The sequence below is a fragment of the Mobula birostris genome, chromosome X (assembly GCF_030028105.1).
Source record: "Mobula birostris isolate sMobBir1 chromosome X, sMobBir1.hap1, whole genome shotgun sequence".
Classification (NCBI taxonomy): Eukaryota; Metazoa; Chordata; class Chondrichthyes; order Myliobatiformes; family Myliobatidae; genus Mobula; species Mobula birostris.
Genome location: NC_092402.1, coordinates 45,752,578 through 45,780,116, shown reverse-complemented (window position 1 = coordinate 45,780,116; position 27,539 = coordinate 45,752,578). Strand labels below are relative to the sequence as shown.

Genomic DNA, 27,539 nt, shown 5'->3' with positions numbered 1-27,539 from the left:
TTCCCTCAATTCACTTCATCTCCAGAAAACTATCACAGTCTATAAATTGCAGACTGAACCTCTGCAGGAATTTAGGAGAGATAATTCCACAAGTCCACCACCATCTGAGAGAAGATGTTTCTCCTCACCACAGTCCTGAGCAGCCTACTCCTCTTTTTGGGACTGTGACCCCAGGTTCTAGATTCTTCATCCAGGAGAAACAAAATCCCCAACTCCAGCCTGCCAAGCCCCGTAACAATTTTGTAAGTTCCATTGAAGCCTTCTTCTCATTCCTCTAAGCTTCACAGAAAACTTGGTGAAAAGGCAAAGTAATACATTTCACAAAATTCTTACAATTTGGTGAACATCCGATTACTGCAAATCTTGCTGGTTCACTCTATATTCCACCACTTTCATGCAACAGCAAAAACAAAATGTTAAGTGTAAGTTTGTCAGGTCAGATGGAGCACAGAAACTTACATTCCTTGGACATGCCAACTTCCAGGCACTTCTGCAGACGGCAGTACTGACACCGATTGCGGGTGACTTTGTTGATGATGCAGTTCTTATCTCTGTGGCAAGTGTATACCATGTTCTTTTGGATGCTTCTTCTGAAAAAACCCTGTACGTAAACATAGAAAGAGAATAATATATTACTGCAGAGATTACAAACTAAATCACCAGGCAACCAGACCAATGGGATCAACAGTAACATAGCGGTTAGCACAACACTATTATAGCTCTGGGCGTTGGAGTTCGGGGTTCAATTCCAATGTCAGCTGTAAAGAATCTATACATCGTCCCCATGGAATTTGTGGGCTTTCGCCAGGTGCTCCAGTCCAAAGACCAGTTAGCAGGTTAATTGTTCATTGTAAATTGTAACATGATTAGTCTCGGGTTAAATTGAGGGTTGCTGAGCAACACGGCTTGAAGGGCCAAAAGGATCGATTCCACAATGCATCTCAATAAATAAATAAATAAACAAACAAACAACGCCAAATCACTATTCCAAGGTAGGAAAATATTTCCTTCAATGGTTCAGCTAGAAAGACAGCAGAAACTACATCTCATATGCAGGGTTTGCCTCTTTGTGGTGTAAAAACTATCAGTGAACTTTCACTGCTGATACGACAAAACCCACACTCAAAGCATGATATAATCCTTCACCTGCTTCATATAAAGGGTCAACCTGCCTTCAAAGAAATTTACATGTAACAGATGGGACACTGCCTGCAGACTGCTTGTGCATCAGTCAGAACATAGGCTACTTTGATCCCAGTGAAAGGACTTCGTGCAGATGACTGCAATTCAAACAATCTTGCGGAAGTCATAATTCGTAATTTGCTCTTCATAGTATACGCTTCTCACGCAACACACACAAAATGCTGGAGGAACTCAGCAGGTCAGGCAGCATCTACGGAAATTAATAAACAATTGATGTTTTGAGCCAAGACCCTTCATCAGGACTGGGGAAAGGGAAAATGTCAGAATAAAAAAGGTGAGCGGAGGGGGAAGGAGGATTAGCTGGGTGTTAGGTGAAGCCAGGTGGGTAGAAAAGGGAAAGGACTGGAGAAGAAGGAAGCTGATAGGAGAGAAGAGTGGACCATGGGAGAAAGGGAGTAAGACTAGGCACCAGAGGGAGGTGATAGGCAACTGAGGAGAAGAGGTAAGATGCCAGAGTGGGGAATAAAAGAGGGATGGGGATGGAAATAAATTACCGGAAGGAAAAATTGACGTTGATGCCATCAGGTTGGAGGCTACCTAGACAGAATATAAGGTGTTGCTCCACCACCTTGAGAGTGGCCTCACTGTGGCAAAAGAGGCCATGGACCAATGTTTTGGAATGAGAATGCAGATAGGAATTAAAATGGTTGGCCACTGGTAAATTCTGCTTTTGGAAGATGGAATGAAACTGCTTGGCAAAGCAGTCCCCTAATTTTAGTCTGGTCTCACCAATGTTAGAGAAGGCCACATCAGGAGCACTGGATAGAGTAGACGACCCCAACAGATTCGCAGGTTAAGTGTTGCCTCACCTGGAAAGACTGATTGGGGCCCTGAATAGAGGTAAGGGAGGTGGTGAATGGGCAGGTGTAGCATTTCTGTTGTTTGCAGGAGCATGTGCCAGGAGGGAGATTAGTGGAGAGATACAAATGATCAAAGGAATCACAGAGCAGAGGAGGGGGAGTGGGAGATAAAGATGTATTTGGTGGTAGGAACTCGTTGAAGTTGGCAGAAGTTACAGATAATGATGTGTTGGATGCAGAGGCTCATAGCCATGGCAATCGATAGGTTTATAAAAGATGTCAGTAAACAGTTTGTCTCCAGAGATGGAGACAGAGAGGTTGAGAAAGGGGAGAGAGGCATCAGAAATGGACCAAGTGAATTTAAGGGCAGGGTGGAAGTTGGAGGCAGAGATAATGAAATTGGCGAGCTCAGCGTGGGTGCATGAAGCAGCACCAATGAATGCAGTTGTCAATATGGCAGGGGAAGAGTTGGGGTGCATTACCAGGGAAGGCTTGGAACTTGGAACATGTAGCCAATGAAAAGGTGGGCATAGCTGGGGTCCATGTGGGTACCCATGGCTACCCTTTGAGTCTGGAGAAAGTGGGAGGAGCCAAAGGAGAAATTGTTGAGGGCGAGGATCAGTTCCACCAGATAGAGGAGGGTGGTGTTAGAGGGGAACTGGTTGCGTCTTTTGTTGAAAAAGAAGCTGACAGCTTAAGGACTTATTGATGGGGGATAGAAGTGCATATGAAAATGAGGTGGTCAGTGCCAGGGAGCTGAAAGTTGTTGAGGAGATAGAGAGCATGTTAAGTGTAATGGATATAAGTGGGAAGGGACTGAACCAAAGGGAGAGAATGGGGTCAGGGAATATGGACACGAGTTCAGTGGAGCGGGAGTAGGTAGAGACAATGGGCCTACCCAATCAGTCATGTTTGTGGATCTTGGGTAGGAAGTAGAAACGAGCAGCGTGGGGGAAAGGAACTATGAGTTTGGTGGCAGTGTTCATGTGTCCAAATTAATGCTTTTCACTAATACATCAACAGGTTATATTATATATGTAGGCAAATTTCTTCAATAATAATTAAACTGCAAATAAAAAATAAAAATATCTATGTCTCTATAAAATATCGCTAATAAGGCAACATAGAATTGCCCTTCATTGTTTAGCTTTAGAGTTAGTTGCTAACCCTTATGAATTGGTTAATGTCAACCAATGTATGAGATGCTGTCACCAACCTCAGGCCCAGGATGGGAAAGTCAACAATAGCTCTAAAGAAAAAGATTATCTTTGTCATATGTACATCAAAGCATACAGTGAAATGTGTTGTTTGCGTCAACTACCGACACTGCTCGAGGATGTGTTGGGTCAGCCCACAAGTTTCACCACGCTCCCTGTGCCAACGTAGCATGCCCACAACTTACTAAGCCTAACCCAGGTGTTTCTTGGAAAGTGGGAGGAAACCAAAGTACCTGGAGATAAATCCACTTGGTTACAGACAGAATGTACAAATCACTTGCAAAAATTGAACTCCAATCTTCCGGTTGCTGACGCTGTAAAGCCTTGTGCTAACTACTACGCTACTGTGTCATCCCATTCTTTACTCTGATACCAAGTCAGTGAGCATAAATGAAAGAGCTCACACACAAATACTTGGTGCAGGCAATATCAGACTTTGCCCTGATATTTCTGTTTGTTACTAGCTCAATACCAATAAAAAGCTGACTGATTATCAGTACGGCAAACAGCATCAACATCAATTCTACAAAGCAACATGATGGTTTTCCCTAATATATTCTCAAATTCTTCCACCTATGGTATTGTGAACAAGTGGAAAATCCTACAAGGAAATTTAACTTTTATTATGTGTGCCAATGGGAAAGAGAAGTAGACAAAAAACAGATGCTAAATCAAATTAGTCCATAATCATAGAACTGCATGTGGTTAACATCAGCTGGTCTGAAACTCCATCTCACTGGTATCTGCTTTTGCCTTAACAATAAATGAAACAAAATAAAGATTTATAGGTCAGAGATTATAAAATGAATTGAATATTTTTATATTTGGTAAATCATTGAGGAATATAATAGCATTCATCCATGACGCCTCCCAGTCAAGCAGAAAGTTAACATTCTTTAGCAGTTTCTCATGTGAAGACAAACCACCTGGGTAAGGCATTCAACAATGACCAGTGAAACCAAACATTTACCCCACTCATAATGTTATTTTCTTACAGTTTTATTTTCTTGTACATTCTTGATTTCAGTTTCCTTACTGCTTTGCCAGGGAGTCTAACAATATGGCCACAGGCCATTTGGCCCACCATGTCAACTGCTGCACACACCTAGTAATATTCTGGGCCAGTAGTGCTCAGTAGTGGTTTCTGTCTTGGCTAGCACAACATGATAGGCCAAATACTCTCTTGTTCTGCAGAAACAGAAAATAGCAGCAGCTCTATTCCATCATTCACGATAATTATGACTGGTGGCCCATATCAGTGTCATGTTCCTTCCTTCCTCCCCACTTTGCTTGGCGTCTTTAGCATTAATAAATAGATTTACTGCCTTCGTGAATATGCTTAATGACTCAGCATTTCCAATAAAGACATTTCTGATCATGGTTCTAAATCAGGGATTCCCAATCTGGGGTTCACAGACCCCTTGCCTAATGGTATTGGTCCATGGCATAAAAAAGGTTGGGAACTCCTGTTCTAGAATGGTACACCCCATCTGCCAGGGTTGTGTCCTCAAGTTCTGGACTCGCCAGCCATTGACAAATTTATCCTGCAATTTGTTTGCTAGTTTTGTTAACCTTTTAGATATTTGCATGAGATCCCTTGTTATTCCTCTAAACTCAAATGGATACAGGCAAAATGAACCCGATTTCTCTTCATGTATCAGTCATATCATTCCAAGAATCAATCTATTTACCCTCCATGCATTCTCTCCATAGAAAAAAAACTTCCTTAGAGGAGACCAAAACTGCTCACAAAACTCCAGATGTGGGTCCCCACAGCTGCAAGACATCCTTGCTCCTGAACTCAAAAACCTCTTACAACAATGACCTCATGAAGGGTCTTTGACTTGAAATGTTAACTCAGGTTTCTCTTCTCACAAATATGGTCTCACTTGCTGAACATTTCCAGCATTTTCTGGTTTTTATCCAGCACACCATTTGCCTTCCCAGCTGCTTATTACACCTGAAAGTTGCTCTTAGCCAGGTCTATAAGGACATACCTATATGCAGATCTTTGTTGCACCTTTTCTTTTCCCAATTTACTCAATTTGTCTATGTCATATTGGAGCCACTCTGCATCCTCCTCACAGCGCCCATCTCCCCCCCCCCACCTCCAACAGCTTTATGCTGTCAGAAAAATTGGAAATATCACATTTAACACCCTCATCCACTTGTGAATTGGTGAGGCCCAAGCACCTGATCTCTGTGGAACCTGACTAGTCACTGCCTGCCACCTGGAAAAGCACCCATTTATATCAACTGTCCATTTCTGAAAGTCAAATAATGCTCAGTCAATGGAGTATAATGCCCCAAATCCATGTACTTTAATTCTGCACACTAATACAGCGGTCCCCAAACACTAGGCCGCAAAGTATGTGCTACTGGGCCGTGAGGAAACGATACGAGTCAGCTGCACCTTTTTTTCATTCTCTGTTACGCACTGTTGAACTTGAACATAGGGTTGCCAACTGTTCTGTATTTGCCGGGATATCCCGTATATTGAGCTAAATTGGTTTGTCCCATACGGGACTGCCCTTGTCCCGTATTTCTCCCGCTAAGGTAGAGTGTTCCTATGAAACCTTTCGTGCCGAAATGGAGTGAAGCGAAGAAGCAATTACCATTAATTTATATGGGAAAAATTTTTGAGCGTTCCTAGACCCAAAAAATAGCCTAACAAATCATATCAAATAACACATAAAACCGAAAATAAATAACACTAACATATAGTAAAAGCAGGAATACACAGCCTATATGAAGTAGAAATAATGTATGTACAGTGTAGTTGGGAAGATGAAGGCAAAACCGATTTGTGGGGGGGAAAATCGGCACATACGCACATGTGCATGTCACGCATGCGCACACAGGTGCCTGTGCAAGGCTTCATGGTCATTGTAGTCTTTCCTGGGGTAAACACAAATGTCCCGGGATTTGACTGCTACTTTTGTCCCTTATTTGGGAGTGAGAAAGTTGGCGACCCTAACTGTAAAAGACATGTTGAGGTGAGTTTAACCCTTCTTGAGCATCCGCCCGCCCCCGGTCGGCTGGTCCGCAAGAATATTGTCAATATTAGACCGGTCCGCGGTGCAAGAAAGGTTGGGGACCCCTGCACTAATATATTGAACAGGGCCTTGTCAAAGGCCTTCTGAAAGCCAAAACACACCATGCCAGGCAAAATAACAGTTCAGCACAGATTAGATGGGATGTAGGGGCTGTTTCTGTGCTTTAGTGCTCTATGGCTCACACCCACTGGAACTCCCTCACCTATTTTACTTGTTACATTCTCAAAACCTCCAGTAGATTTAATAGGCATGGTTTCCCCTTCATAGGCTCATGCTGAATTTCTCCAATCCTGATAATGCTATCCAAAACTTCTGTTAGAATGTCTTTTATAATAGATTCTAATAGTTACATACTAGCATTATGGTGGCCTTGTATAGAGATGAATATGAGGGGCATAGGTAAGGAGAATGCCCAGTCAAAAAAAAAAATTAAAACTGAGGGCATAGGTTTAAGGTGAGGGGAGAGATTTAAAAGAGAGCTGAGTAGCAACTTCTTCACACAGAGGGTGGTGTACATATGGAATAGAACTGTTAGAGGAAGCTTGGCAGGTACAATAACAATTGTTAAAAAACATCTTGACAGAAACATGGATAGGGAAGATTAGAGGGTTATGGGCTAAATTCAGGCAAATGAGATTAGCTTAGATGGGCACGTTAGTCAGCATGGCAATTTGGGTTGAAGGGACTGTTTCTGTACTATAGTTATCGATGACTCTATCACAAACCTTGTCCCACACTTGGCTCTCTGGAAGCTAATGCATCCGTCCTCCACCTTTTCAGACACAAGGGTAATCCTACTTTGGAGGTGCAGCAAAAACAAAATATCTGATGATCTGCTTTGAAAATGTTTTGGGATGTGTTACCATGATGATTAGATTAGACCATCAGTCATATGTGCATTAAAACATCGAAACATATAGTGAAACATGTCAGAGGAACACCAGGAAGAAACCATGCGGTCACAGGGAGAACATCCTTACAGACAGCAGCAGCAATTGATCTATGCTACTGTGCCACTTGAGGTGTGATATAAATGAAAGTTACTTTTACCTTTCTTCTAATATATAGCACTTTGCAAAGTTATCATATGCAAAACACAAGATACAGGTCCACAATCCCTTATCCGAAATTCTGAAATCCGAAAAGCTCCGAAAACCGAAGTTTTTGTCGTGGAGTGTGGAGCGTGTCATAACAAGGCTTGTTTGGCGCGCCAACAGCTGACGTCACTCAGGTGTGACGTGGCAGCACTAGCAGAGGCCGCCAGACGTCAGTTGTGGCTCAGCGCTCGTACTGGTTACACGTGCGTTTGCTGTTCGTTGATATTTTGTGTTCATGTTGACTTTGTGTTCAATTTCACTGTGAAAATGTGAAAAAGAGGTGCAGATACCCCTATGGGTAACAATGAGAAAAAGAGAAGGAAGCATCTATCATTATCAATAACACAGAAAAATATTCAGAGGGTTGGCTGCAGAAATTTAAGAAGCGTCATGGTGTAAAATATCTGAAAATCTGTACTGAGAAAGCTTCTGCTGATCATGAAGCAGCTGAAAACTACATTGACGAATTTGCCAAGGTAATATCTGATGAAAACCTTAACCCCGAACAAATTTACAATGCTGATGAAACAGCTTTGTACTGGCTCTATGTTCCTAGAAAAACATTAACAACGGCTGATGACGATATGGTGAAAATGTGTGATCAGTTAATTGCTGGCCTTGAACAACGTGCATTTATCAGTGAGCAAGGGATTATGGCAGTTTACTCAGTTAAAGAGAGATTGCTTAGACATAAACCTATGTTAATGAGACAGATGACACTTGAAGAAGTCTTTAAAAATGCCGTCTGTCGTAGTGCTGCTTCAAAACTTGAGAATCCTGTTCCTGGCCCATCAGGTACCTGTAGAGTATTAGCTTAGTTTGCCAGACGTAATACAACTTAACTAGAGGTACCTGTACGTATTTAGCTTAGTTTGAACCTGTATATGTCCTAGAGTATTTACGTTCTACATTTATTCCAATAAGTCATTTACCATGTGTTTGATTTGGTTCGTTTGAAACTGTACACTTTTATGTTTTATCGAATGTTTTTGTTGGAAATAAAATGTACTAGTGCATTTATGGTCTATAATTATCCCACTATTTCATTTATCAGTATATTACTCTATAAATAAACTGTAATAGTATTTGTAAAAGAGCGCGGATCGGGAAAACCTGGAAGTTCTCTCTCCAGCACTTGTTGTTTGAGCATGTACAGACTTTTTTTCTTGTCATTATTCCCTAAACAATACAGTACAACAACTATTTTACATAGCATTTACATTGTATTAGGAAATATAAGTAATCTAGAGATGATTTAAAGTATACTGGAGGATGTGTGTATGTCCAGAGCTCCCCCGGGTCCTAAAGTCCACCGCACTGAAACAGGTTAATTATCAATATTCTGAAATCCAAAAAATTCTGAATTCCGAAATGCAACTGGCCCCAAAGATTTCGGATAAGGGATTGTGGACCTATATTTTTCTTCTCCACACTACAGTATAACTGAATACAACAAGACTGATCCTCAGAGCCTGTGTGGCCAGGAAGCTTTCCCAAAGGGCTGCAAATATTTAGCAGTTGTGGTCACCATACCCAATTTGTGTCACTGGCAGGCAATAACCCCACCAGCAGCATGAACTTGGAAATTTGGCTCAAATATTTGTGCATTCCTGCCTCTACTTCCCAAGTAGGCTGACCTCATTGCAGACAGCTGTTTTCAGTGGGCTGTTGATAGGACCAGATTCTTGCAAATCTGTTAGGCAGCTGTCTGTAGCCAGTGCTGAATATTTTCTTTAACAAATACATTGAATATGGTTACTGATAATTTACATTCCTAATTCACCCAGAAAGCTTCTGATAATTACACACCTGGCCTAATTTAATTCCCATTGAGGCAAAGAGCTTTTCTGCAGCAAATAACTTCCCCTTAATTCCTCTGCCTAGATCCGAATCCAATATTCAAATCCAAAATCGACATCTAAACAGACAAAAGACGTTGCCAAGAGTGCTAATTTTTCAACTACTCGGCACATTATATATGGTTAGCTCAGTCTGCTGCCAAGTTTCCTCTACACACTTTAGCATATTTTTAAGATACATTGCCAATCTTCTGGGAGCTTTCAAATGGGCAGTTCAAAACAACATCTGCTGCTATCCATCAATTGTAATATAATTTTAGGTTGCAGGTGTATTATCCTTTTATTCCCCCTTCCAACCTATTCCAAAGCCACATACATTTTCCCATGAAACATTTGCACAGATTACAGTGGTATCTTTGTCTAAAGCACGCAGAGACTAGAGAGTGAGCTTCCAATGGGCTAACTGACAGCAGATCTCTGTCAAAACTGGTCCTGCTCTCAACAAACATCCAAACACTGGCTTTCTTGTAAAGTCAAGCCAAAACTGGGTACCTGGATTAATTCAGCACAGCCCTGGATAATTGATAATTAAGTCAATTATCTGAGACTACTGGATTGTTTTAATGCTCACTTCTGTATCAACTTTACTAACTGGACAATGAAGGCAAAATATGGCTCATGCTATTTCAAATTGTCTCATTTTGCTGCAGCCATAATTGCTGATTCAAGATTCACAGCATAGCCTTCTAAAGAATTTTAAAAATCAACTTTTACATGAAATTTACTTTAAATTGAGTTTGGTTGGAAAGGCCAAGCCAAGAGCCCCACAGCCTCTCCCAGGAAACCTCAGAAGGACTTTTTAGCTAGCTGTCTGGCACAGTCAGCAGATGACAACTTCCCAAAACTTTCAAGTGGGTTGGCAAGTCCCAGTACACAAGTTGTCAGAAATGGAGTGGAATTCATCCTGTAGGAACATCTCATTCATCACTCAGCACTCCCAATGACCCTAATCTTTGTCTTCAACACTGTTTTCTTTTAACTCTTTAGGACCTCTTCCACATGGTCCTGCCTTTAATGACGCTGTATGGGTTGAACTAAGCAGCAAACAGATTAGTGGGATTATATTACAAATCTGCAAATAGATTAACCAGTGGTGGAGGCAAAAACTCGTGCGTGAGTATGCGTGCAAGTGTGTGTATAGTTGTGAAGAGTGAAACTATCAAAGACAAATGTAGCCATATATTCCAAACAGGGTCTCCAGAAGATAGCCAGTGAAATAAAGCAAGGAATCGATATACTTGGCCGTGTCTGCACCCATCTACCTTTGGCAGAAGAATCTGTCCACAATAACTTTGAGAAAAGTGAGCACTGCGCTATCCTTGTCGAGACAAAGTCCCATTTTCACAGAGTTGTGTTATGTTGCACCATAATTATGTTGATGGGACAGATGCAGAACAGAATTGTCAGCTCAAGACTGGGTATCTCGAGATGCTGTAGACCATGTAGAAACAACAGAAATGTACACTGCCACAACCTGTAGGCTCAAGGTCCTGTATATCACTCACTCTACCATTGGTATCAAGTCAAGATTAATCACTCTGGTCCCCTTAATCTACCAGAATAGCCATGCAGAAGTTATTTCCCCAAATTACTTCTCTGCTTAAGAAAACAAAAGTCACAGGCTGAGCTCTGAATCATAGTCTTCAGTGCTGGCATAACATGACCCAATGAAATGAGGCTACGTACTGCTGAAGAAAGCTGCCAAGCCACAAGCTTTATGGACTATTCGTTTCAGCTAGGACACCTGTATCAGCATGAAATGTTCACAAAGTGTAGACATTGCTCTTCCCATACTTTATCAGAAGATAGCTATTTACAATCTCTTTCAACATAATGTGGCTGCTTCAAATACCTGACATAATGTTAATGGTGTAATCAGACTGTGGCAGAATTAACTTCCCAGGTTCTTTGCTTCACTCATCCTCGTAATTCAAATATAAATGTAATTATTTCTGCAACTCTTAATAGAGGAGTCATCTGCAGTGGAGAGTAGTAGGAAACATTGAATGGCAAATTAATCAAAACATTTGTCATTAGAGATCATCAGCTTTTGTAAATTTTGATTTTGCAGAATACCAAATGTAAACCTTTGTATTATAATAATTATTTAGTTGCAGCAAGAGGCAAGGAATAAGCAGTCTATTCCGGTATCTGGGTGACTGCCCATGCTCACTAACTTGACCTTGACTCGAAATGCGAGTGTCATTTGTATAAATGAACATACAAGTGAGCAGCAGGAATAGAACATTTGGCTCTTTACATTTGCTGTATTTAATCAGATCACAGCTGATCTGATTGCAATCTCAATTTCACATCAGTAACCTTTCACCTTTTTCCTTATCTATCTCCCTCTGCCTCAAAAATATCCAAAGACTCTTCCACCACACTGAGGAACTGCAAAAACTCACAATGCTCAGAGGAAAAAAAACTATTTCAACTCTGCCTTAAATTGGCCATCCCTTATATTTAAATGATGATCCTTGGACTTACATTCTTCCATAAGAGGGAACGCCCTTTCCACACCAATCACCAGGAACTTCCATGTCTCAATAAAGCCACCTCTCACTCGACTAAAGTCCAGTAGACCCTGTTCAAGCTGTTAGTGTAGTAAACGTTCTCTGGACTATTTGTACAATTTACATGCTTCCTTCACCAGAGTAGGAAAAAATACAATAAGGGACTAGTACAACAGAACATTTTTAAATTATATTGAGCCTACAGATGGAGGAAACATTCACCCAACTAGTTTAACAAGTGTTTTCAAAGTATTTGGTAACCTAACTACTGAAGAAACTTCCTTGTGCGTTATAATTTACCTGGGGCTATTACAATATTTATATTTGCAAGACATTTTTTTCCTTGTCAGTTCCAGATATGAAGTATATGGGGTTGGACCTTTTACTCTAATGTCAATGTCAACCACTTGACAGGTGATCACTTTTACAAGACTCACCCTATTAGCTTTTCCTCACTGTCAAAACACAGCACTCCATTGCTGTCAAGAGCAATTTAAGCCTGAGCAACTGCAATGAAACCAGGAAAGCTAACACAATCAAGTCTAAATAATAGTCACAGCTGGCTATTGAACATGGGCCTGAAGAATAAACATGTTCAGCACTACTGGTAAGGTTAACCAATGCCAACTGACAAACAAAAGTCACTTTACTTTAATAGGTTTAGCAGCACTTCAGCTGATGTGTATAGATACAATCAAGCAGCTTAATTTACTGTGCTTCAGAATCTTCTGGTTTAAAATTTATCAACATACTGAATTAAGACTGACAATGAAAAAGCAACCAATATATAAATATTCAGAAAGGTTCTTGAGTGTAGTATCAGATGTGGAACTGTCAGTGGTAAAGAACCGATTACAGAAATGAAAAAAAGGTCACGCTGTCTTGCCCCCAATAATGCAAACTTTAAGGACTTCAATTGACTTAGGAACATCAGCTTTGTTCCTCCAGCATGGCTAAGCTTCCATACAGTTTCTAAATATACACAGCTTAAGCCCGTGACACATTTGACCTGTGGCACGGAATAGCAGTAAAGCCAATTACTCTGTATTTTCCATTTAAAGTACAAACACGTCTTTAAACAGATCGCAGTCCTTATAACAAGAGTTAATTATAAACCACTCACCAGAATCTCTACCTTCTTCTCTTCCAATTACCTGATGAAAACATAAGGACAGAAACAGGCAAAGGAACCCTGGCCCTTTGAGCCACGCTGCTGCTCAAAAGACCATGCCTGATCTTTCATTCAGGTCTGCCTTCCGGCAGTATCATTGATTTACTCAATATCTAAACTCTAATCTATCCTTGACTTGAGTATATCCATGACCAAGTACCAACAGTGTCTGGGATTTAGAAATCTAAAGATTCATAACAACAGCAACAAAAACATTTCCCGTCAGCTCAATACAAAATGGCTATGTCTCTCTTCAAGTTTTGATCACTCCTCTGAATCTTTCCTTCATTGATAAATTATCATTTCTTCATGCTGCTGTGAAGTACCATCTAATACTTTTCTGTGATAAGGGCACTAAATACTAAAGGGTACTATGTGTTGTTCTTTGGCTGGTCTTGCTACCTCTTAAGGATTGGTAAATTTATGAGCTTAAGAGACAATCCCTTTAATTGTATGGTGAAATTTGGAGTGGGCAGCAAATTGTTTGCAAGGGGGATACCACTCTTATCCAGTTCTTGGATCAATTAAGTAGCAGCACTGATAAGCAGAACAAATATGCAAAAATTAGTGTTGCCATCTCATGGCTTCAGCTACACAGGTTTGATCCTGACCTTAGATGTTGTCTACAGGGAGTTCACACATTTCCTCCGTGACTTTGTGGATTTCCTCAAGGTGTTCTGGTTTTCTCCTACATCCCACAGATGTGCTGGTTAATTGGCCATGGTTAATTATCCCTTTGGGTAGGTTAGTAGCAAAAAGATTTAAAGGGAAGCTGATAAAAATGAGTGAGAGGGAATGACCTACAGATGTATAGGGAAGTAAGCAGAGATGGAATGAGACAAAAGGGATTGCTCCACTGCGAGCCAGTATGGACTTGATAGACAGAATGCTTTGCTTCCATGTTATTATTAGTATAAGATTGTCACAAAACTGGCAAGGATATTGTGGATTTTAGGCAAAGATAGTGAAAATCAAAGGAAAAACTCATTACTGATGGTTTATATTGTAGATCTTGAAAAATTCTCTATCAAGCTAATTTACAATACAAATTGATTAACTCTGCAATGATATTCATACTTTGTGCCTGGGAAAATGTATTAATGTGCTTACAAACAGCCTTAAAAGATAGCATTTCTGAAGGATCATGCTCTCGTAACGCTACACTACAGAAAAGTGCAAAGTATGGAACCAAATGTATTGGTGGATATATCAGACTCTAGACACCAAAAAAGTTCACCTAACTTGCCATCTAAAGTCAAGGGTTAAGAACTACAAAAGACTCAAGAATATTAGCTTTGTATCTGTATCACTTCCTGAACAAGACTCCATTAACAGTTGCTTGTTTGGATCTTAATGTCTTGAGAAACACAAAAGCACTGCAGTTGACTTGGGTAAACACCTCTGCAATTCCAGTGCAGCAAACCACTTCCATTCTCTTCCCTTACACTAAACAATGTATTTTTAACATGACTGCTTCCCACTGATCCAAGATGTCTCATGGGATTCCTTGCTTAGTTGCATATATCCCATATATTTTTGTTTCTCCCTGACATTTCCCTTTGGCACATGGTGTACTCGGAAGGAATCAATTCTGTTTCACTGTTATCATGTCGGACGTGACTGAGACAATAGTATTAAGATCCAATTTAAATGAATTCATATTAAAGGAGGAAAAAACACAAAGAACACTTTGGAGTTAGATTTACAATAGCTTTGTCTTCAAAGTATTCCGCATTTCATTACGTAGTCTTCATTCTTAATTTTTTTTAAATTACTCAACTTACATATTTGCTTTAAAATGCATGGATTTTATACTGATGTGTACGATATAAAGCACACACACTTGGGCCCAAATGACACAGTTCAATCCATGCGAAGATATTCAATTTTCTTAGATCTCTACTCCTCCCGCTCATAATTTCACCCTGACTAACAGTGAAATCTGAAATGCTATTTCTAGCATAAATTTGGATAGGTACATGGATGGGAGGGGTATGGAGAGAGCTATGGACCTGGTGCAGATCAACTGGACTGGACAGATTAATAGTTCAGCATGGATTAGATGGGCCAATGGGCCCATTTCTGTGCTGTGTGACTCTATGACTATGACATTTTCAAAAACGGTGATCTTTCTGTAAGATATTCTACCCATATTGCATTTTTCAACAGGCAATTTACCATCATATTTGTATTAAGTTGCTGAAATGACCATTTCATCATTTTTCAGGTAATGGTTTCTTGGTCTAAAACAGGGGTTCCTAACCTGGAGTCCATGGACCCCTTGGTTAATGGCATTGGTCCATGGCATATAAAAAGGTTGGGAACCCTAGTTTAAGAGATAATGCCACATGAGAGTCATAAACAAATGCAGATCCGCTGACTGCAGGTGTCATCAAAGCCGCACAAAACAGACATTTCTGATAAGGAATCACACAATGAGGATCACAAGACCCATAAGACATAGGAGCAGAATTGGGCCATTTGGCCCATTGAATCTGCTCTGCCATTCTATCATGGCTGATTTTGTTATCCCTCTCGACACCATTCTCCTGTGTCTTCTTGTCTTAGACTTCCTCACTATTAAAAACACCCTCTCCATGTCCTTTCTATCTAGGCCTTTCAATGTTCAGTAAGTTTCAATGAGAACCCCCCTCCCCACTCATTCTTCTAAACTCCAACGAGTAAAATCAACGATATAAGTCGTTAGTTTGTCTTTCTTCTTTTCACTACCAGTTCAGAGTAAACCTTGAAAGCACCAAGTTCAAATCCATTAGATCAACTAATTTAATACTGTACATCAAACCTAGAATATTCCATGTCTGTCTGGCTCTCAGCAAGGGGCAATTTGGTTTGCTATTGAAGGAAAATTTGTATTGAGAGCCCTCAGCCCCAAAATGCTAGCTTGTTGAAACTGCTACTGTCAGCCATAACTTAGCGGTAGCATTTTCATGTGCCAGAAATAGAGAAAACAAAATAGAGTTAGGATAAATAAATCTCCAGAGTTTGAAGTTTTCCCACACCAAAATATCAAAAATGGTAGCTGAAGAAACTTAAGTACTTTCCACTTATTTTTAAAAGCTCTTTGTGTGGGAATTCAGCTATCAGAAAGGTAAATTGCTTCTCCAATGAAGGGAGAAAAGAAACAACAGAACTACAGGTTTGCTTGCTGCAAAGTTACTAAAATCCATACTTGGTTTGGGTTCCCATGAGTATCAAAGGCTGACAAGTGATTTGTTCATGAGAGTACTTAAGTTAAAAGATTCTATGGTGGGAAGCTCAAGAATAAGTGGCATAACCTTAAAGTTAAAGGTAAGCTCTTAGGATTAATCAGAAAGTACTTAATACAAAGAGGCAAATAAAAACCTCAAATTCTTATCACAGCAGGATAACATAGCAGTTAGTGTAATGATATTATATTATAGTGCCAACTAAAAGATCGGGTTTCAGTTCCCGCCACTGTTTGGAAAGACTTTGCACGTTCTCCCTGTAACTGTGTGGGTTAGTTCTGGGTGCCCTTGTTTCCACCCACGTTCCAAAGTGCAATGTTAGGGTTAGTAAGTTGTGAGCATGCTGTGTTGTGCTCCAGCACATCTTGGACTGTGTTGACGCAAACTATGCATTTCACTGTATTCTTCGATGCGCAAGTGACAAAGCTAATCACACCTTAATCTGAATTGTAGAGTATATCAGTTACAATACAACTAAATGATGGAATAGACTCAAGAGGCTGTCTAAGTTATTCCCTTTCTTAACAGTCATACGTTCTCACTCCAGTGGCTTTAAACACAGAAGCTGATATCTGATCGCAACACAGAGATTGTATTGCTCTGTCTAAAGCCTTTCGGATGAAATATTAGATGATGTTTGGTTTCTCAGATGCTAACAAGAAATCCCATGTTTTGAAGAAGAGCAGAAGCATTCTCCCACTGTGCTGTCAATATTTATTCTTCAAGTGATGAAACCGATTATTTGGTTATTGTTTGCAGTTTTGTTGGTTGGGCTCTTACAATTGTGCATGTATAGATCATATCTAAAAAGTACTGCATTTACACCCAAGTGATTTGGCTACCCTGGGCAAAAACAAAATGGCCTTTGTACAAATACAAGCCTGCAGTGTTTCTATTGGTATTGAATTATTATTTCCACACGTATAATGAGATAGTGAAAAACTTTGTGTTGCAAGCCATTCATTCAGAAATACAAATCCTTTGAGGTAATACAAAGTTGAAAGATCGAATTTATTGTCAAAGTACATATATTTCACCTTACACAACCCTCCGATTCATTTTCTTGCAAGAATTCATAGTAGATACAAAGAAATATAATGGAATCAAAGAAAAACTACATCAGTGAAAGCCAGCTAAGATTGTGCCCCTTTAACTCTTGATAGATTTAATGTTGTGGCATTTTGACTTGTGCAATTTGTCTCCTCTTAAAGAAATTGGATAAACTCATTTGCACTAAATGTATTGGATTAGTCAGTAATAAAGCTCTGGAGTTTTGCGATTGATTGGTGAAAAAAAGATCTCCAAGTTCCTGGGCTTTTCTGCTATCCTCAGTAAATAACCAGAGATTGTGTGATTGTGTCAAACTGACTGCTCCAAGCACCAGATTTATTCCAAAGAGTTAATGAAATAAGGGTTACTGGATTGTTCCTAAGCACAAAACAAGGATAAATACTTGAGCAGAACTTGGAAATGAATTTTAAACAGATTATAGGCAATTTCTTGGGTTTACATGAAATATACTTCCATTTCTTTAGTCATAGAACACTACAGCACAGAATCAGCTCCATTGCCTCATCTAATCTGTGTTGAATCATTAATCTGCCTGGTCCCATCAACCTGCAACCAGACCATAGCCCTCCATACCCCTCTCATCCACGTGTCTATCCAAATTTCTCTTGTAATCACTGAAGTAAACACAATTTTTGTCGTCTTCAACAAGATTTGCTTTCACAAATATACAAAAGTTAAAATAGTAAAGCTGACAATCAACTATTAGCTTTTAGTATTTTGAAGAGATTTGCACTTCTTAAGAATTCAAGTTTATTGTGATTATAGTGTCTATCCGAGGTGTCATTATTGAAGGTACTGATAGCAAATACTCTTCTACTTACATGGCAAATGGTGGAGGAATCTTAATCATTTTAGCCTGGAAATTATTTTAACGAAGTTCATGTGCATTTGATTCAGCAAATCACATGATTTAAATGTATCATGATACTTGTGCAATTTTCAGTTAAATTGTTGCTGAAAGTTTTATGTAACTCATGAAGATACACTGTACCACTTCTAAAACACAAGGAGATAAAAGTTAAAAGGATGATTAGGAGAGCAGAGAGAGGCTGATGCCTTGGTGTGAATCAATTCACACTCTCTCTAATCACTGCTTCTTTGTTTGCATAAAGCAAATACAAAACTGATGTTGTGGTGATTGACTGCACCATCCCACTCCCAAAGGTCTTCAAAGTTTGCTTTGCTAAGAGATAATTAATTGGTTACTTCTCCTCAGATTTAAATAACTATAAATCAATATTTTACTCAGGTGTAATGCTGAATGTGAAGACATCATACTGCATTAGCAATAGTTTTATTGAAGTATCTAAGCTAAATTTACGTAGGTATTTCATGTTACAGCTTCTTCCCCCAGCTACATATATTTCTTATTGTAATTCAGATTTTATGTACTGCAGCAAAACAACAAATTTCACAATATATGCCAGCAATATTAAACCTGATTCTGATTAAATAAAACGCTTGAAGGGCAAAATACATAAATTGGTAAATTAGTTTTATTATTGTCACATATACTTAAGTACAGTGAGACTGTTTTACAAGCCGTCCACACAGATTGTTTTATCACATCAATACATTGAAGTGTTACGAGGGAGAAGCAATAACAGAATGTAGAATAAAGTGTTACAGTTACAGAGGAAGCACAGTGTCGGAGCAAGGGCCATGACAAGGTAGATCATGAGCTCAAGAATCCATTTTATTACACTGTAGAAAGGTGCCCTGATCTTAGGGGTAGAAGCTGTCCTTAAGGTTGGTGATATGTGCTTTCAGTCTTTTGTATCAAATGCCTAATGAGAGGGAAGAAGAGAATGTCCAGAGAGACGGGATCTTTGATTCTGTTCTACAGTTTCTGGTAGTCCTGGGTAGACACACAGGGAGAAGTTCTTCCCCATTTGATCAGCCACAAAAGACCTATTATGGCTAATATTAATCCCTTCTAAGACCAGTTTTATGTTGGGTAAGATTTTTTACCAGGCTTATTATAAATCTATATTGACCATTGTGCTCAGATCAGGTAATTATTTAGAGTTGGTTGAAGAACAAACCTTTGGTGTGCAATGGTTAAAGTGGTTAAAGGGATTAAATTTGGATTTAAATTGCCTCAGGCTGAAAGAGCTAGATAAATGTTTCCCTCTTGCAATATTTGTGTTGGGTGTGGTCACTGATAATTGGGTGTGAGGCGTTAACCAAATTGTCTTGGGTACAGGCACCCTGACATCCATGTTCCAATACATCAGTCTAGAATAACCTTTGGTTGAAATAATATGCCTTTGTTAATGCCAGCTGTGTGCAAAACTTGAGAGGAAACAACCTTTGGCTGCAGTAAGTATTGAATACATGGTGCCACTTTCTAAATAACAGAACATTATGTGGTGAAATACAGTGCTTTTGATTATATCTGATTCAGAATGCACAACTTGCCAATGACTTTGGATCTAAACACTATTTTTAAAAAATCAAAAATAACAATATTGCCTGCAACTGTCACTTGGACGTAGTCGCAAGAGACTATAATGAAGACAGATGTCTTGAAGAAAGTGTACTGAGATGTCAAGAGCCAAATTGCTGATTCCCTATACCCTGATCTTCTGATGCTCTTGGACAAGTGATAAAGGAACCAAAAATCTAGATCAATGAAAGGGAAATTAGGCAGTTTTAAGGGGAAAAAAACTATTAGAATGTTTCCAAGCAGTGGGTAAAAGAGAACAGAATAAATATTTGTAAGCGAAGACAATGAAGGCAGCTAAGAATAAAACAAGAAAACAGTTTTAGAATGGAGTGGGAAACATTTATTTTATTTAGAGGTACTGCATGGTAACAGGCCCTTCCAGCCCAAAGAGCCTGCACTGTCCAATTACACCCATGTACCAATTAACCTACTAACCTGTACAACTTGGGAGGAAACCAGAGCGCACGGCAGAAACCCATGCACTCGTACAAACTCCTTACAGACAGTGGTGGGAATAGAACCTAGGTTGCTGGTGCTTTAATAGCGATACACTAACCACTATGCCATTGCACCGCCCTTAATTTAAAAGGCAAACGCTGGCAAATTAATGCTAAAAAATAAATAGTCAGCTCCTAAATTGTAACTTCTATGATTCTCCAGATTCAGGTGTTTTCCTTTTGGGCATGCAAGGTAAATATGCTGATCAACCTTGGGGTTGGAAAGCAGACTGCACTAAGAGCTACAGCTGATGAAACATGAAAAAATGGCCAACTCTGCGATCAGAGAAATCACAGTGATTCCACAATTTCAAAGTCCATTGAATATTTGACCCAGGTTTAACAGAGCTTCAATTAATGTAGTCACGAGATGATGATGAGCTAATTCAGTTTCAAGATGAACATCTGGTTTCTATTTGGTATCTTGCCTGGTGGTCCAGCTGAGGACTCACAGCCTGGAGATAAATATATATCCAAATCTTTGGGCAAAAGGAAGGTGTGAGGAGTTTTTTTTGTACGATGAGAGTAGTTATGATCTGAAATTCACTGTGTGTAAAGACATTGTAAGCTGAATCAATTAACGCTATCAAGAAGGAACTTGATAGGTACTTTAGGGAAAATAATTTTGCTAGGCTAGGGGGAAAAGACTGAGGAACAGGACTGCTAAGTTTGCAAATAAGGAGCCACAAAAACTCAAGAGCCATTTAGCCTCCTTCAATGTTGTAAGATTTTTCTATTCAATTATCATTGCTGAACAGTGCAAGAGCTGGACTAGACAAAATGGTAGCGTAACGCCAGCAATCAGGGTTCAATTCACGCTGCTGTCTGTAAAGAGTTTGTATGTTCTTCCTGTGACTGCACGGGCTTCCTCCGGGTGCTCTGGTTTCCTCCTGCATTCCAAAGATGCATGCATTAGTTAGCTGCGGGCATGTTACATTGGCACTGGTCATGGCGACACTTGCCGGCTGCCCGCAGCACGTCCTCGGACTGTGTTTGTCATTGACGCAAATGAAGTATTTCACTGTATGTTTCGACGTACAGGTAACAAAGAAAGCTAATCTTTATTTTTAAAGACAGTACCTACAAGTTTTCCAGAAGACTTCAATGTCATCATGCTTGAATATACCATAAGAATCATTGTCCAGGTATTCATGTGAAGTAATGTGCACAGAGGACAAGGTACCAAAAGGAATAAAAATTGTGACACATATCAATGATCAAAAAGTGGAAAATTCACAACATAAACTGGCCAATATCAGGAGATAATGCAATAACTCTTTCAGTTTACCAGTAACACAAAAAATAGGCTTCATCACCCACTTTTTAAGGTTAAATAACCATTTAAGTTTTGAGAAGGTGTGGCTTAGGTCAAATATTCAGTTTGGGGACAGCGCACTAGGTTTGCCAGAAGGTTCAGAACATAATTGTGCAGTTTTATATAATTTCGAGAAGGTTCCATTTTAACGATTTAGTTGGCAATTGCTGATGCTAGTGACCTGCCAGGTTGACCAGAAAGAACCCAATCTCAATAGCTATGAAATGGGATATCAAGCAAGAAGGATGGTGATGTGTTTCATTACTATTAGTTTGGACCTGCTCTGTGGGCATTGCCCCCCAGGACAATGCAAAGAGTGGTCATTATTCACAGGAGCATTACCACTGAGCAAAAGCAGGGTTTTCAGTGATTCAAAAGTAGAAGGGGGCCGAGTCCAATATTATCTTTCAGACCCCAGCCTTTTAGGTCAAAAATTGTAACTACCATTTACACAAAATATTTCACCTACAAATAATATTCCCAGATACTTCACAGGAGTGTAAGTATACAAAAACTGATGAAGTTTAATAACAAAGTACTTTTAAACACCTCTTTAAGAGGAGGGAAGTACAGAGAATAATAATTTAAGGGATATAATTCAAGAGCATTGGGCTATGAGGGCTAGGGTCACCAATGGCAGAACAAAAGAAGTGAGGAAGCACAATCAACTACAAGTGTTTTGCAGGAAAGGGTAACGTCCTTTTCAGTACAAAAGACTAGAAATGGCCTTCTCCAATTACATAAAGCCTTGGTGACACCACATTTGGAATATACTGTACCTACCTAAGGAAACTTGCATGGGAGGGAATGCAGCAAAGATTCACCTGATTTTTTGGAATGGCAGATTTGTTGTACGAGGGGACATAAAGGACACTAGGCCTGTACACACATCTGTTTTTAAGTTTAAGAGATGAGCACCTTCGCTCTGCTTGCAACAGGCAGGATTTCCCAGTGGTAATCCATTTTAATTTAACTTAACATTCTGACATGTTGGTCCTTGGCCTCTTCTACTGGTGCGATGAGGCCACACTCATATTGGAGGAGCAACACCTCATATTCCAACTGGGTAGCTTCCAACCTGACAGCATGAACAGAAATTCCTTTAACTTCCAGTAATTTCTCCCTCTGCTCCCTTCTCTCTTTTTCCATTCTCCATTTTGGCTCCCCTCTTACCCCTCTGTCTTCTCTTTAACTAGCTATCACCTCCTACTGGTGCCCCAACTCCTTCCCTTTCTCCCATTGTCCACTTTCCTCTCCGATCAGATTCCTTCTTCAGTCTTTTACCTTTTCCACCCTCCCCCCCCCCCGCTTCTCACTTCATCCCCCACCCACCCAATTCCCCCTCTTCTGGCTTCATCTATCACATGCCAGCTTGTACTCATTCCCCTCCCACTCCTCCTTATTCTGGCTTCTTCAACCTCCCTCCCTTTCCGGTCCTGATGAAGGATCTCGGCTTGAAATGTCAACAGTTTATTCCCCTCCATAGATGCTGCCTGACCTGCTGAGTTGCTCCAGCATTTTGTGTGTGTTACTCAGCATCCGCAGAATCTCTTGTGTTGTGTGTATATTGAAATGGGACCTTTGTTAGACCATTGGAGAAAAACAAACCTGCTAAATATGCTAACCTCCTCTTCTTCTTAGGTTGTCCATCAAAATCCGATGACAACGTCCACTCTTTTAACAGTGAGATCTTTGATGACTATACAGTCCTACCCTGGACCCACAAGCTCCATTGCAGGTGGGACATGTATATGTAGTAGTGATGGCAACCATGGCTGCATTTCTCCTGGCTCTCTTCTGCTGTCTTCTGGTTGTTTTTTCCATCTCCAGAATACAAACCCCATCCCTACACAGCTGTTGCCAAGTAGTACGGTCAGCAGCAACATACTCCAGGTCCTCGGGTCTGATCTTGCACTTCCTTAAAACATTCTTCATCTGATCCTTATAGCGCTTCTTTGGCCTTTCAGCTGAGTGTCAACCATGACGTAGCTGGCTGTATAACACTCTGCGGGGTAGCCGACATGGGGGCATCCTTATTACGTGCCCCAGCCACTGCAGCTGACACTGGGTGATCATGGCCTCAATACTTCTGCAGTTGATCTTTACAAGTATTTCAGTGTGAGGCACCCGCCCACACCAGGTAATTCCCAGGATGCGCTGGAGGCAGCTTATGTGGAAGTACTCCAAGGACTTGATGTGACGGCTGTAGGTTACCCAAGCTTCACAGCTATAGAGGAGGATGGTGACACAGACCGCTTGGTATACGGTGACCTTTGTGGAGGGACAAAGGCTCCTGTTCTGAAAGACTCTACGCCGAAGTCTCCCAAAGGCAGCTGATGCCTGTTTAGTGAGGCTCTAGATGTCGTTGTCAAGCCGCTACCCTCAGAGAGAATGCTCCCCAGATATTTGAAAGATGGCACTACTGACAGCTTTTCATCACCAACAGTGAAGGCAGGTAGAGTGGGTGGGACACTGGTACTCCATTGGTAAACCACTTCTGTCTTGGTGGTATTGACAGTCAGCCCCATCCTGCTGTACGCTCTCACCGCCACAGCAAGGACAGTCTGAAGATCCTCTAGAGTATGGGCCACAAGAGCACAGTCGTCTGCATACTGCAGTTCCAGGACCTGCTCTCTACGGAGTTTGGTGGTTGCGCGGAGCCTCCTGATGTCAAAGAGGTTGCCATCTAATCTGATGTCTACTGCCACACCACTGCTATCTTCAATCTCGTTGTGGAGAAGCTTGGTAACACACAACAGGAAGATGTTAAAGAGCACTGGTTGTAGCACACACCCCTGCCTCACTCCTGTGCGTACAAGAAAGGGCTCGGACTCTTGTCCCCTATGTGCATGGGAGTATTTGCTCACACAGGGTGTGTGTGAAGCGTCTAGTGTAGTAGTGCTTGTAGTTAGTGCATGCCGCATAGTGCTCTCTGCTTGCTGCTCTCTGCTTACGGCTATTGCCGCTGGCTAGCCTTCTTAATAGAGGGTGAAAAGAGGAGCCGCGTGTGTAAGCCTCCTCCTGCCAGTACAGAGCCTCTCCACCAACAAGGCTCCTGCAGTGCCTTCTCGCGGCCACACACAGAAACTGGGTATCTTACGGTCCCAAGCTAAACCACAGGGGATCTCGGAGCGGCCGTAGGCCCCAGAGACATGGCGTGCAAGCCCACCACTGTGTGGACACGCCCTGGTGCCCGTCAACCACTGTCCCAGCTATGGGTAAATAGCCCCACTGCCTTGTGGTAAGTCTGTTGAGACAAGGCTAAGGGAGCAGACCCTGTCAGAAAAGCAACGCACTGGCGGCGCAAAATAGACGGGCCTTAACAGACAAAGGACCCAGCAGCCTCCTGCAGCCAAGATGTGGGACCGGTTGTCCTGGGATCACCCTTGCCAACGGGATTTACCTCATCATGGTGAAGATAATGCTACTGGGGATGGCACACCCTCCTTGCGCAGGTCTCTACCTCTGACCACGGTGAACAATACCTGGACCTTACATATGGTTGAAGTCTGACGGCGATGGGGCATCTGGCAACGGGAGCAGGTACGAATGGACTGGGAGCTCCTACTCAGAACCCTGCATGGCAGCGGCACAGGGTATTTGGTCACTAGCAGCTGGGACTGAGTGGCAACTGTTTTCAGCAGACCCCTGTGCGATTGAGCAGTCCTATTAAGGGACAGCACTGCTCACCCCAATTGGGGAAGGGCCTAGAAAAGGTGGCCTAAAAATTGCCCATTCAATCACTCTCTTGGATAGGCTACCGTGCCTATCGGGTTATTCCACTACTGCGCTCGAAATAGGTAACAATACAACCTAAAACTGGCAACATGGAATGTAAGGACTCTCCTGGACTTGTATGGCATCTCTGACAGACCTCACCGGAGAATAGCCTTGATCGCTGCTGAGCTGAGGCACTACAACATCGACATTGCTGCCCTGAGTGAGACCAGGCTCCTGGAAGAAGGCTCTTTAACAGAGGAAGGGATCGATTACACCTTCTTCTGGAAAGGTTTCCCCCCAGGTGGACAACATCTCCACGGAGTAGGCTTGGCCATCAAGAACACCTTTCTACCAAGTCTTACAGAAACACCTGTTAGCATTAGTGAAAGACTAATGACCCTCCACATCCCCCGGCAAAGAAACATTATGCCACGCTTCTCAGTGCCTATGCACCAACTTTGCCATCTGAGAATGAGGCCAAGGAATGCTTTTATCAGATATTGGATGAAGCTCTTTGCCAGATCCCTAAGAATGATAAGATCCTTTTGCTTGGGGACTTCAACGCTAGGGTGGGACAGAACAACGGGATATGGAGTGGAGTGCTAGGTAGGCGTGGTATTGGCAAGGTGAATGCAAATGGCATGAGGCTACTTACTCTTTGCTCTGAGCATAACCTTACCATAACCAACACCATCTTCCAGCAGAAGGCAAAATATAAGACCTCGTGGATGCACCCTCACTCTAAACATTGGCACATGATTGACTTCATCATTGTGAGACGTAGGGACATCAAGGGTGTTCTTATCATTCGTGCCATGAGAGGTGCAGAGTGCTGGACTGACCACCGTATGATTGTGGCTAAGCTCCAGATGAAAGTGTGTCCCCCCTTGCGGCTGCAAAAACCCAATAAAAAGCAGCTAAATCGCAACCGCCTGAGAAACACAGAGGCAAGAAGTGAGTTTCAACACATCCTAGCTGAGAAACTAAGGGAGCTGGAACCTTGTCTGAGCTCAGAAAATACCATGGAACAACAGTGGACATAGCCTCTGTGCTCTATGAGGCAGCAGCACAATCCATCGGCCATAAGAGCAGAAACCACCAAGTCTGGTTTGACGATAACTCAGACACCATCCACAACTTGCTTAAGACATGCACAAAGCACACGGACAACTTTAGACAACCCTTCATCCACCAGCATCAGGCAGCATTGGCAGGCAGCTCGGAGGAAAGTGCAAAAGGCAATACAAAGTCAGTGGTGGACTGAAAAGGCACATGAAATCCAGTCCCTTGCCAATAATAATGACATGCATAATTTTTACAATGCTGTCAAAACCATCTATGGCCCAACAAATCGATGTGTTACTCCCCTGAAAACAGCAGATGGTCTAATACTTCTGAAGAATCAGAATACCATTCTGCTGAGGTGGGCTGAGCAATTTTAATACCCCGCTTAATCAGGACTCTGATGCAGACCCCACCATCCTGGACGAACCGCCTGAATTTCCTCCTATCCACGACCTCAGTCTACCACCAACCTTCCAGGAGGTTCTATCAGCTGTCCATTCCCTTAAGAACAACACGTCCCCTGGCACTGACAATATCCCTGCCGAGTTACTGAAGAACGGGGGGTACATGTGTATGCGCACCCTCTACCAGTACATCACCAAGGCCTGGACAGATGAGAACATCCCACAGCAATGGAGAAATGCAAACATCATTGTCATTTATAAGAACAAGGGTGACAAGAACATCTGCAGCAATAGTAGGGGCACATCACTCCCCTCTGTTGCTGGAAAGGTCCTGGCTAAGGTGATGCTTCAGAGACTCATTAGCAACATCACCGAGTTAGTGCTGCCTGAATCGCAGTGTGGATTTAGGAAGAACAGGAGCATGATCGACGTGATCTTTACAGCCCAGCAGCTTCAGGAAAAGTGCCAGGAGCAACATTAGGACCTGTTTATGTCCTCCTCAGGTTTGGCTGTCCCAATAAATTTGTTAACATCCTCCACCAATTCCACGATGGGATGACTGCTCGGGTGACCATAGGAGGACAAGAGTCCGAGCCCTTCCAATCTTATTTTAAGACAATTAATGGCTTAAACAGATTTCTAGTAAAGCCAAGATCTTCCTCTAGGAGGAGGAGGAGAAGATGGTGGCGCGACGCAGCTTGCGCGGCCACTCTGGTGAATGATATCTGTAATCTGTCAAGTAGGGTGCCGTGCACAATCCTGATTTGATGGAGACAGACGTGAGAGAACGGAGGAACATCTGAAGAAACTTCTGAAATGCCTTTTTCGCTGCCGCTGTTACCGTGTGATCCAGAATCTCCAGAGGGGAAGGC

The 27,539-nt window shown here is 41.5% G+C and overlaps 1 protein-coding gene across 19 annotated transcripts in view; it reads right to left on the bottom strand.

Annotated features, from left to right (window-relative positions):
* The window catches only part of raraa (retinoic acid receptor, alpha a), an 866,000-nt gene that overhangs the window by 59,733 nt on the left and 778,728 nt on the right, over positions 1–27,539 (bottom strand). For all 19 annotated transcript variants that reach the window (XM_072249116.1, XM_072249115.1, XM_072249119.1 and 16 more), the window contains one exon: positions 460–601. In XM_072249116.1, the coding sequence (XP_072105217.1) occupies positions 460–601 (142 nt within the window). The remainder of the gene's footprint in view (positions 1–459; positions 602–27,539) is intronic.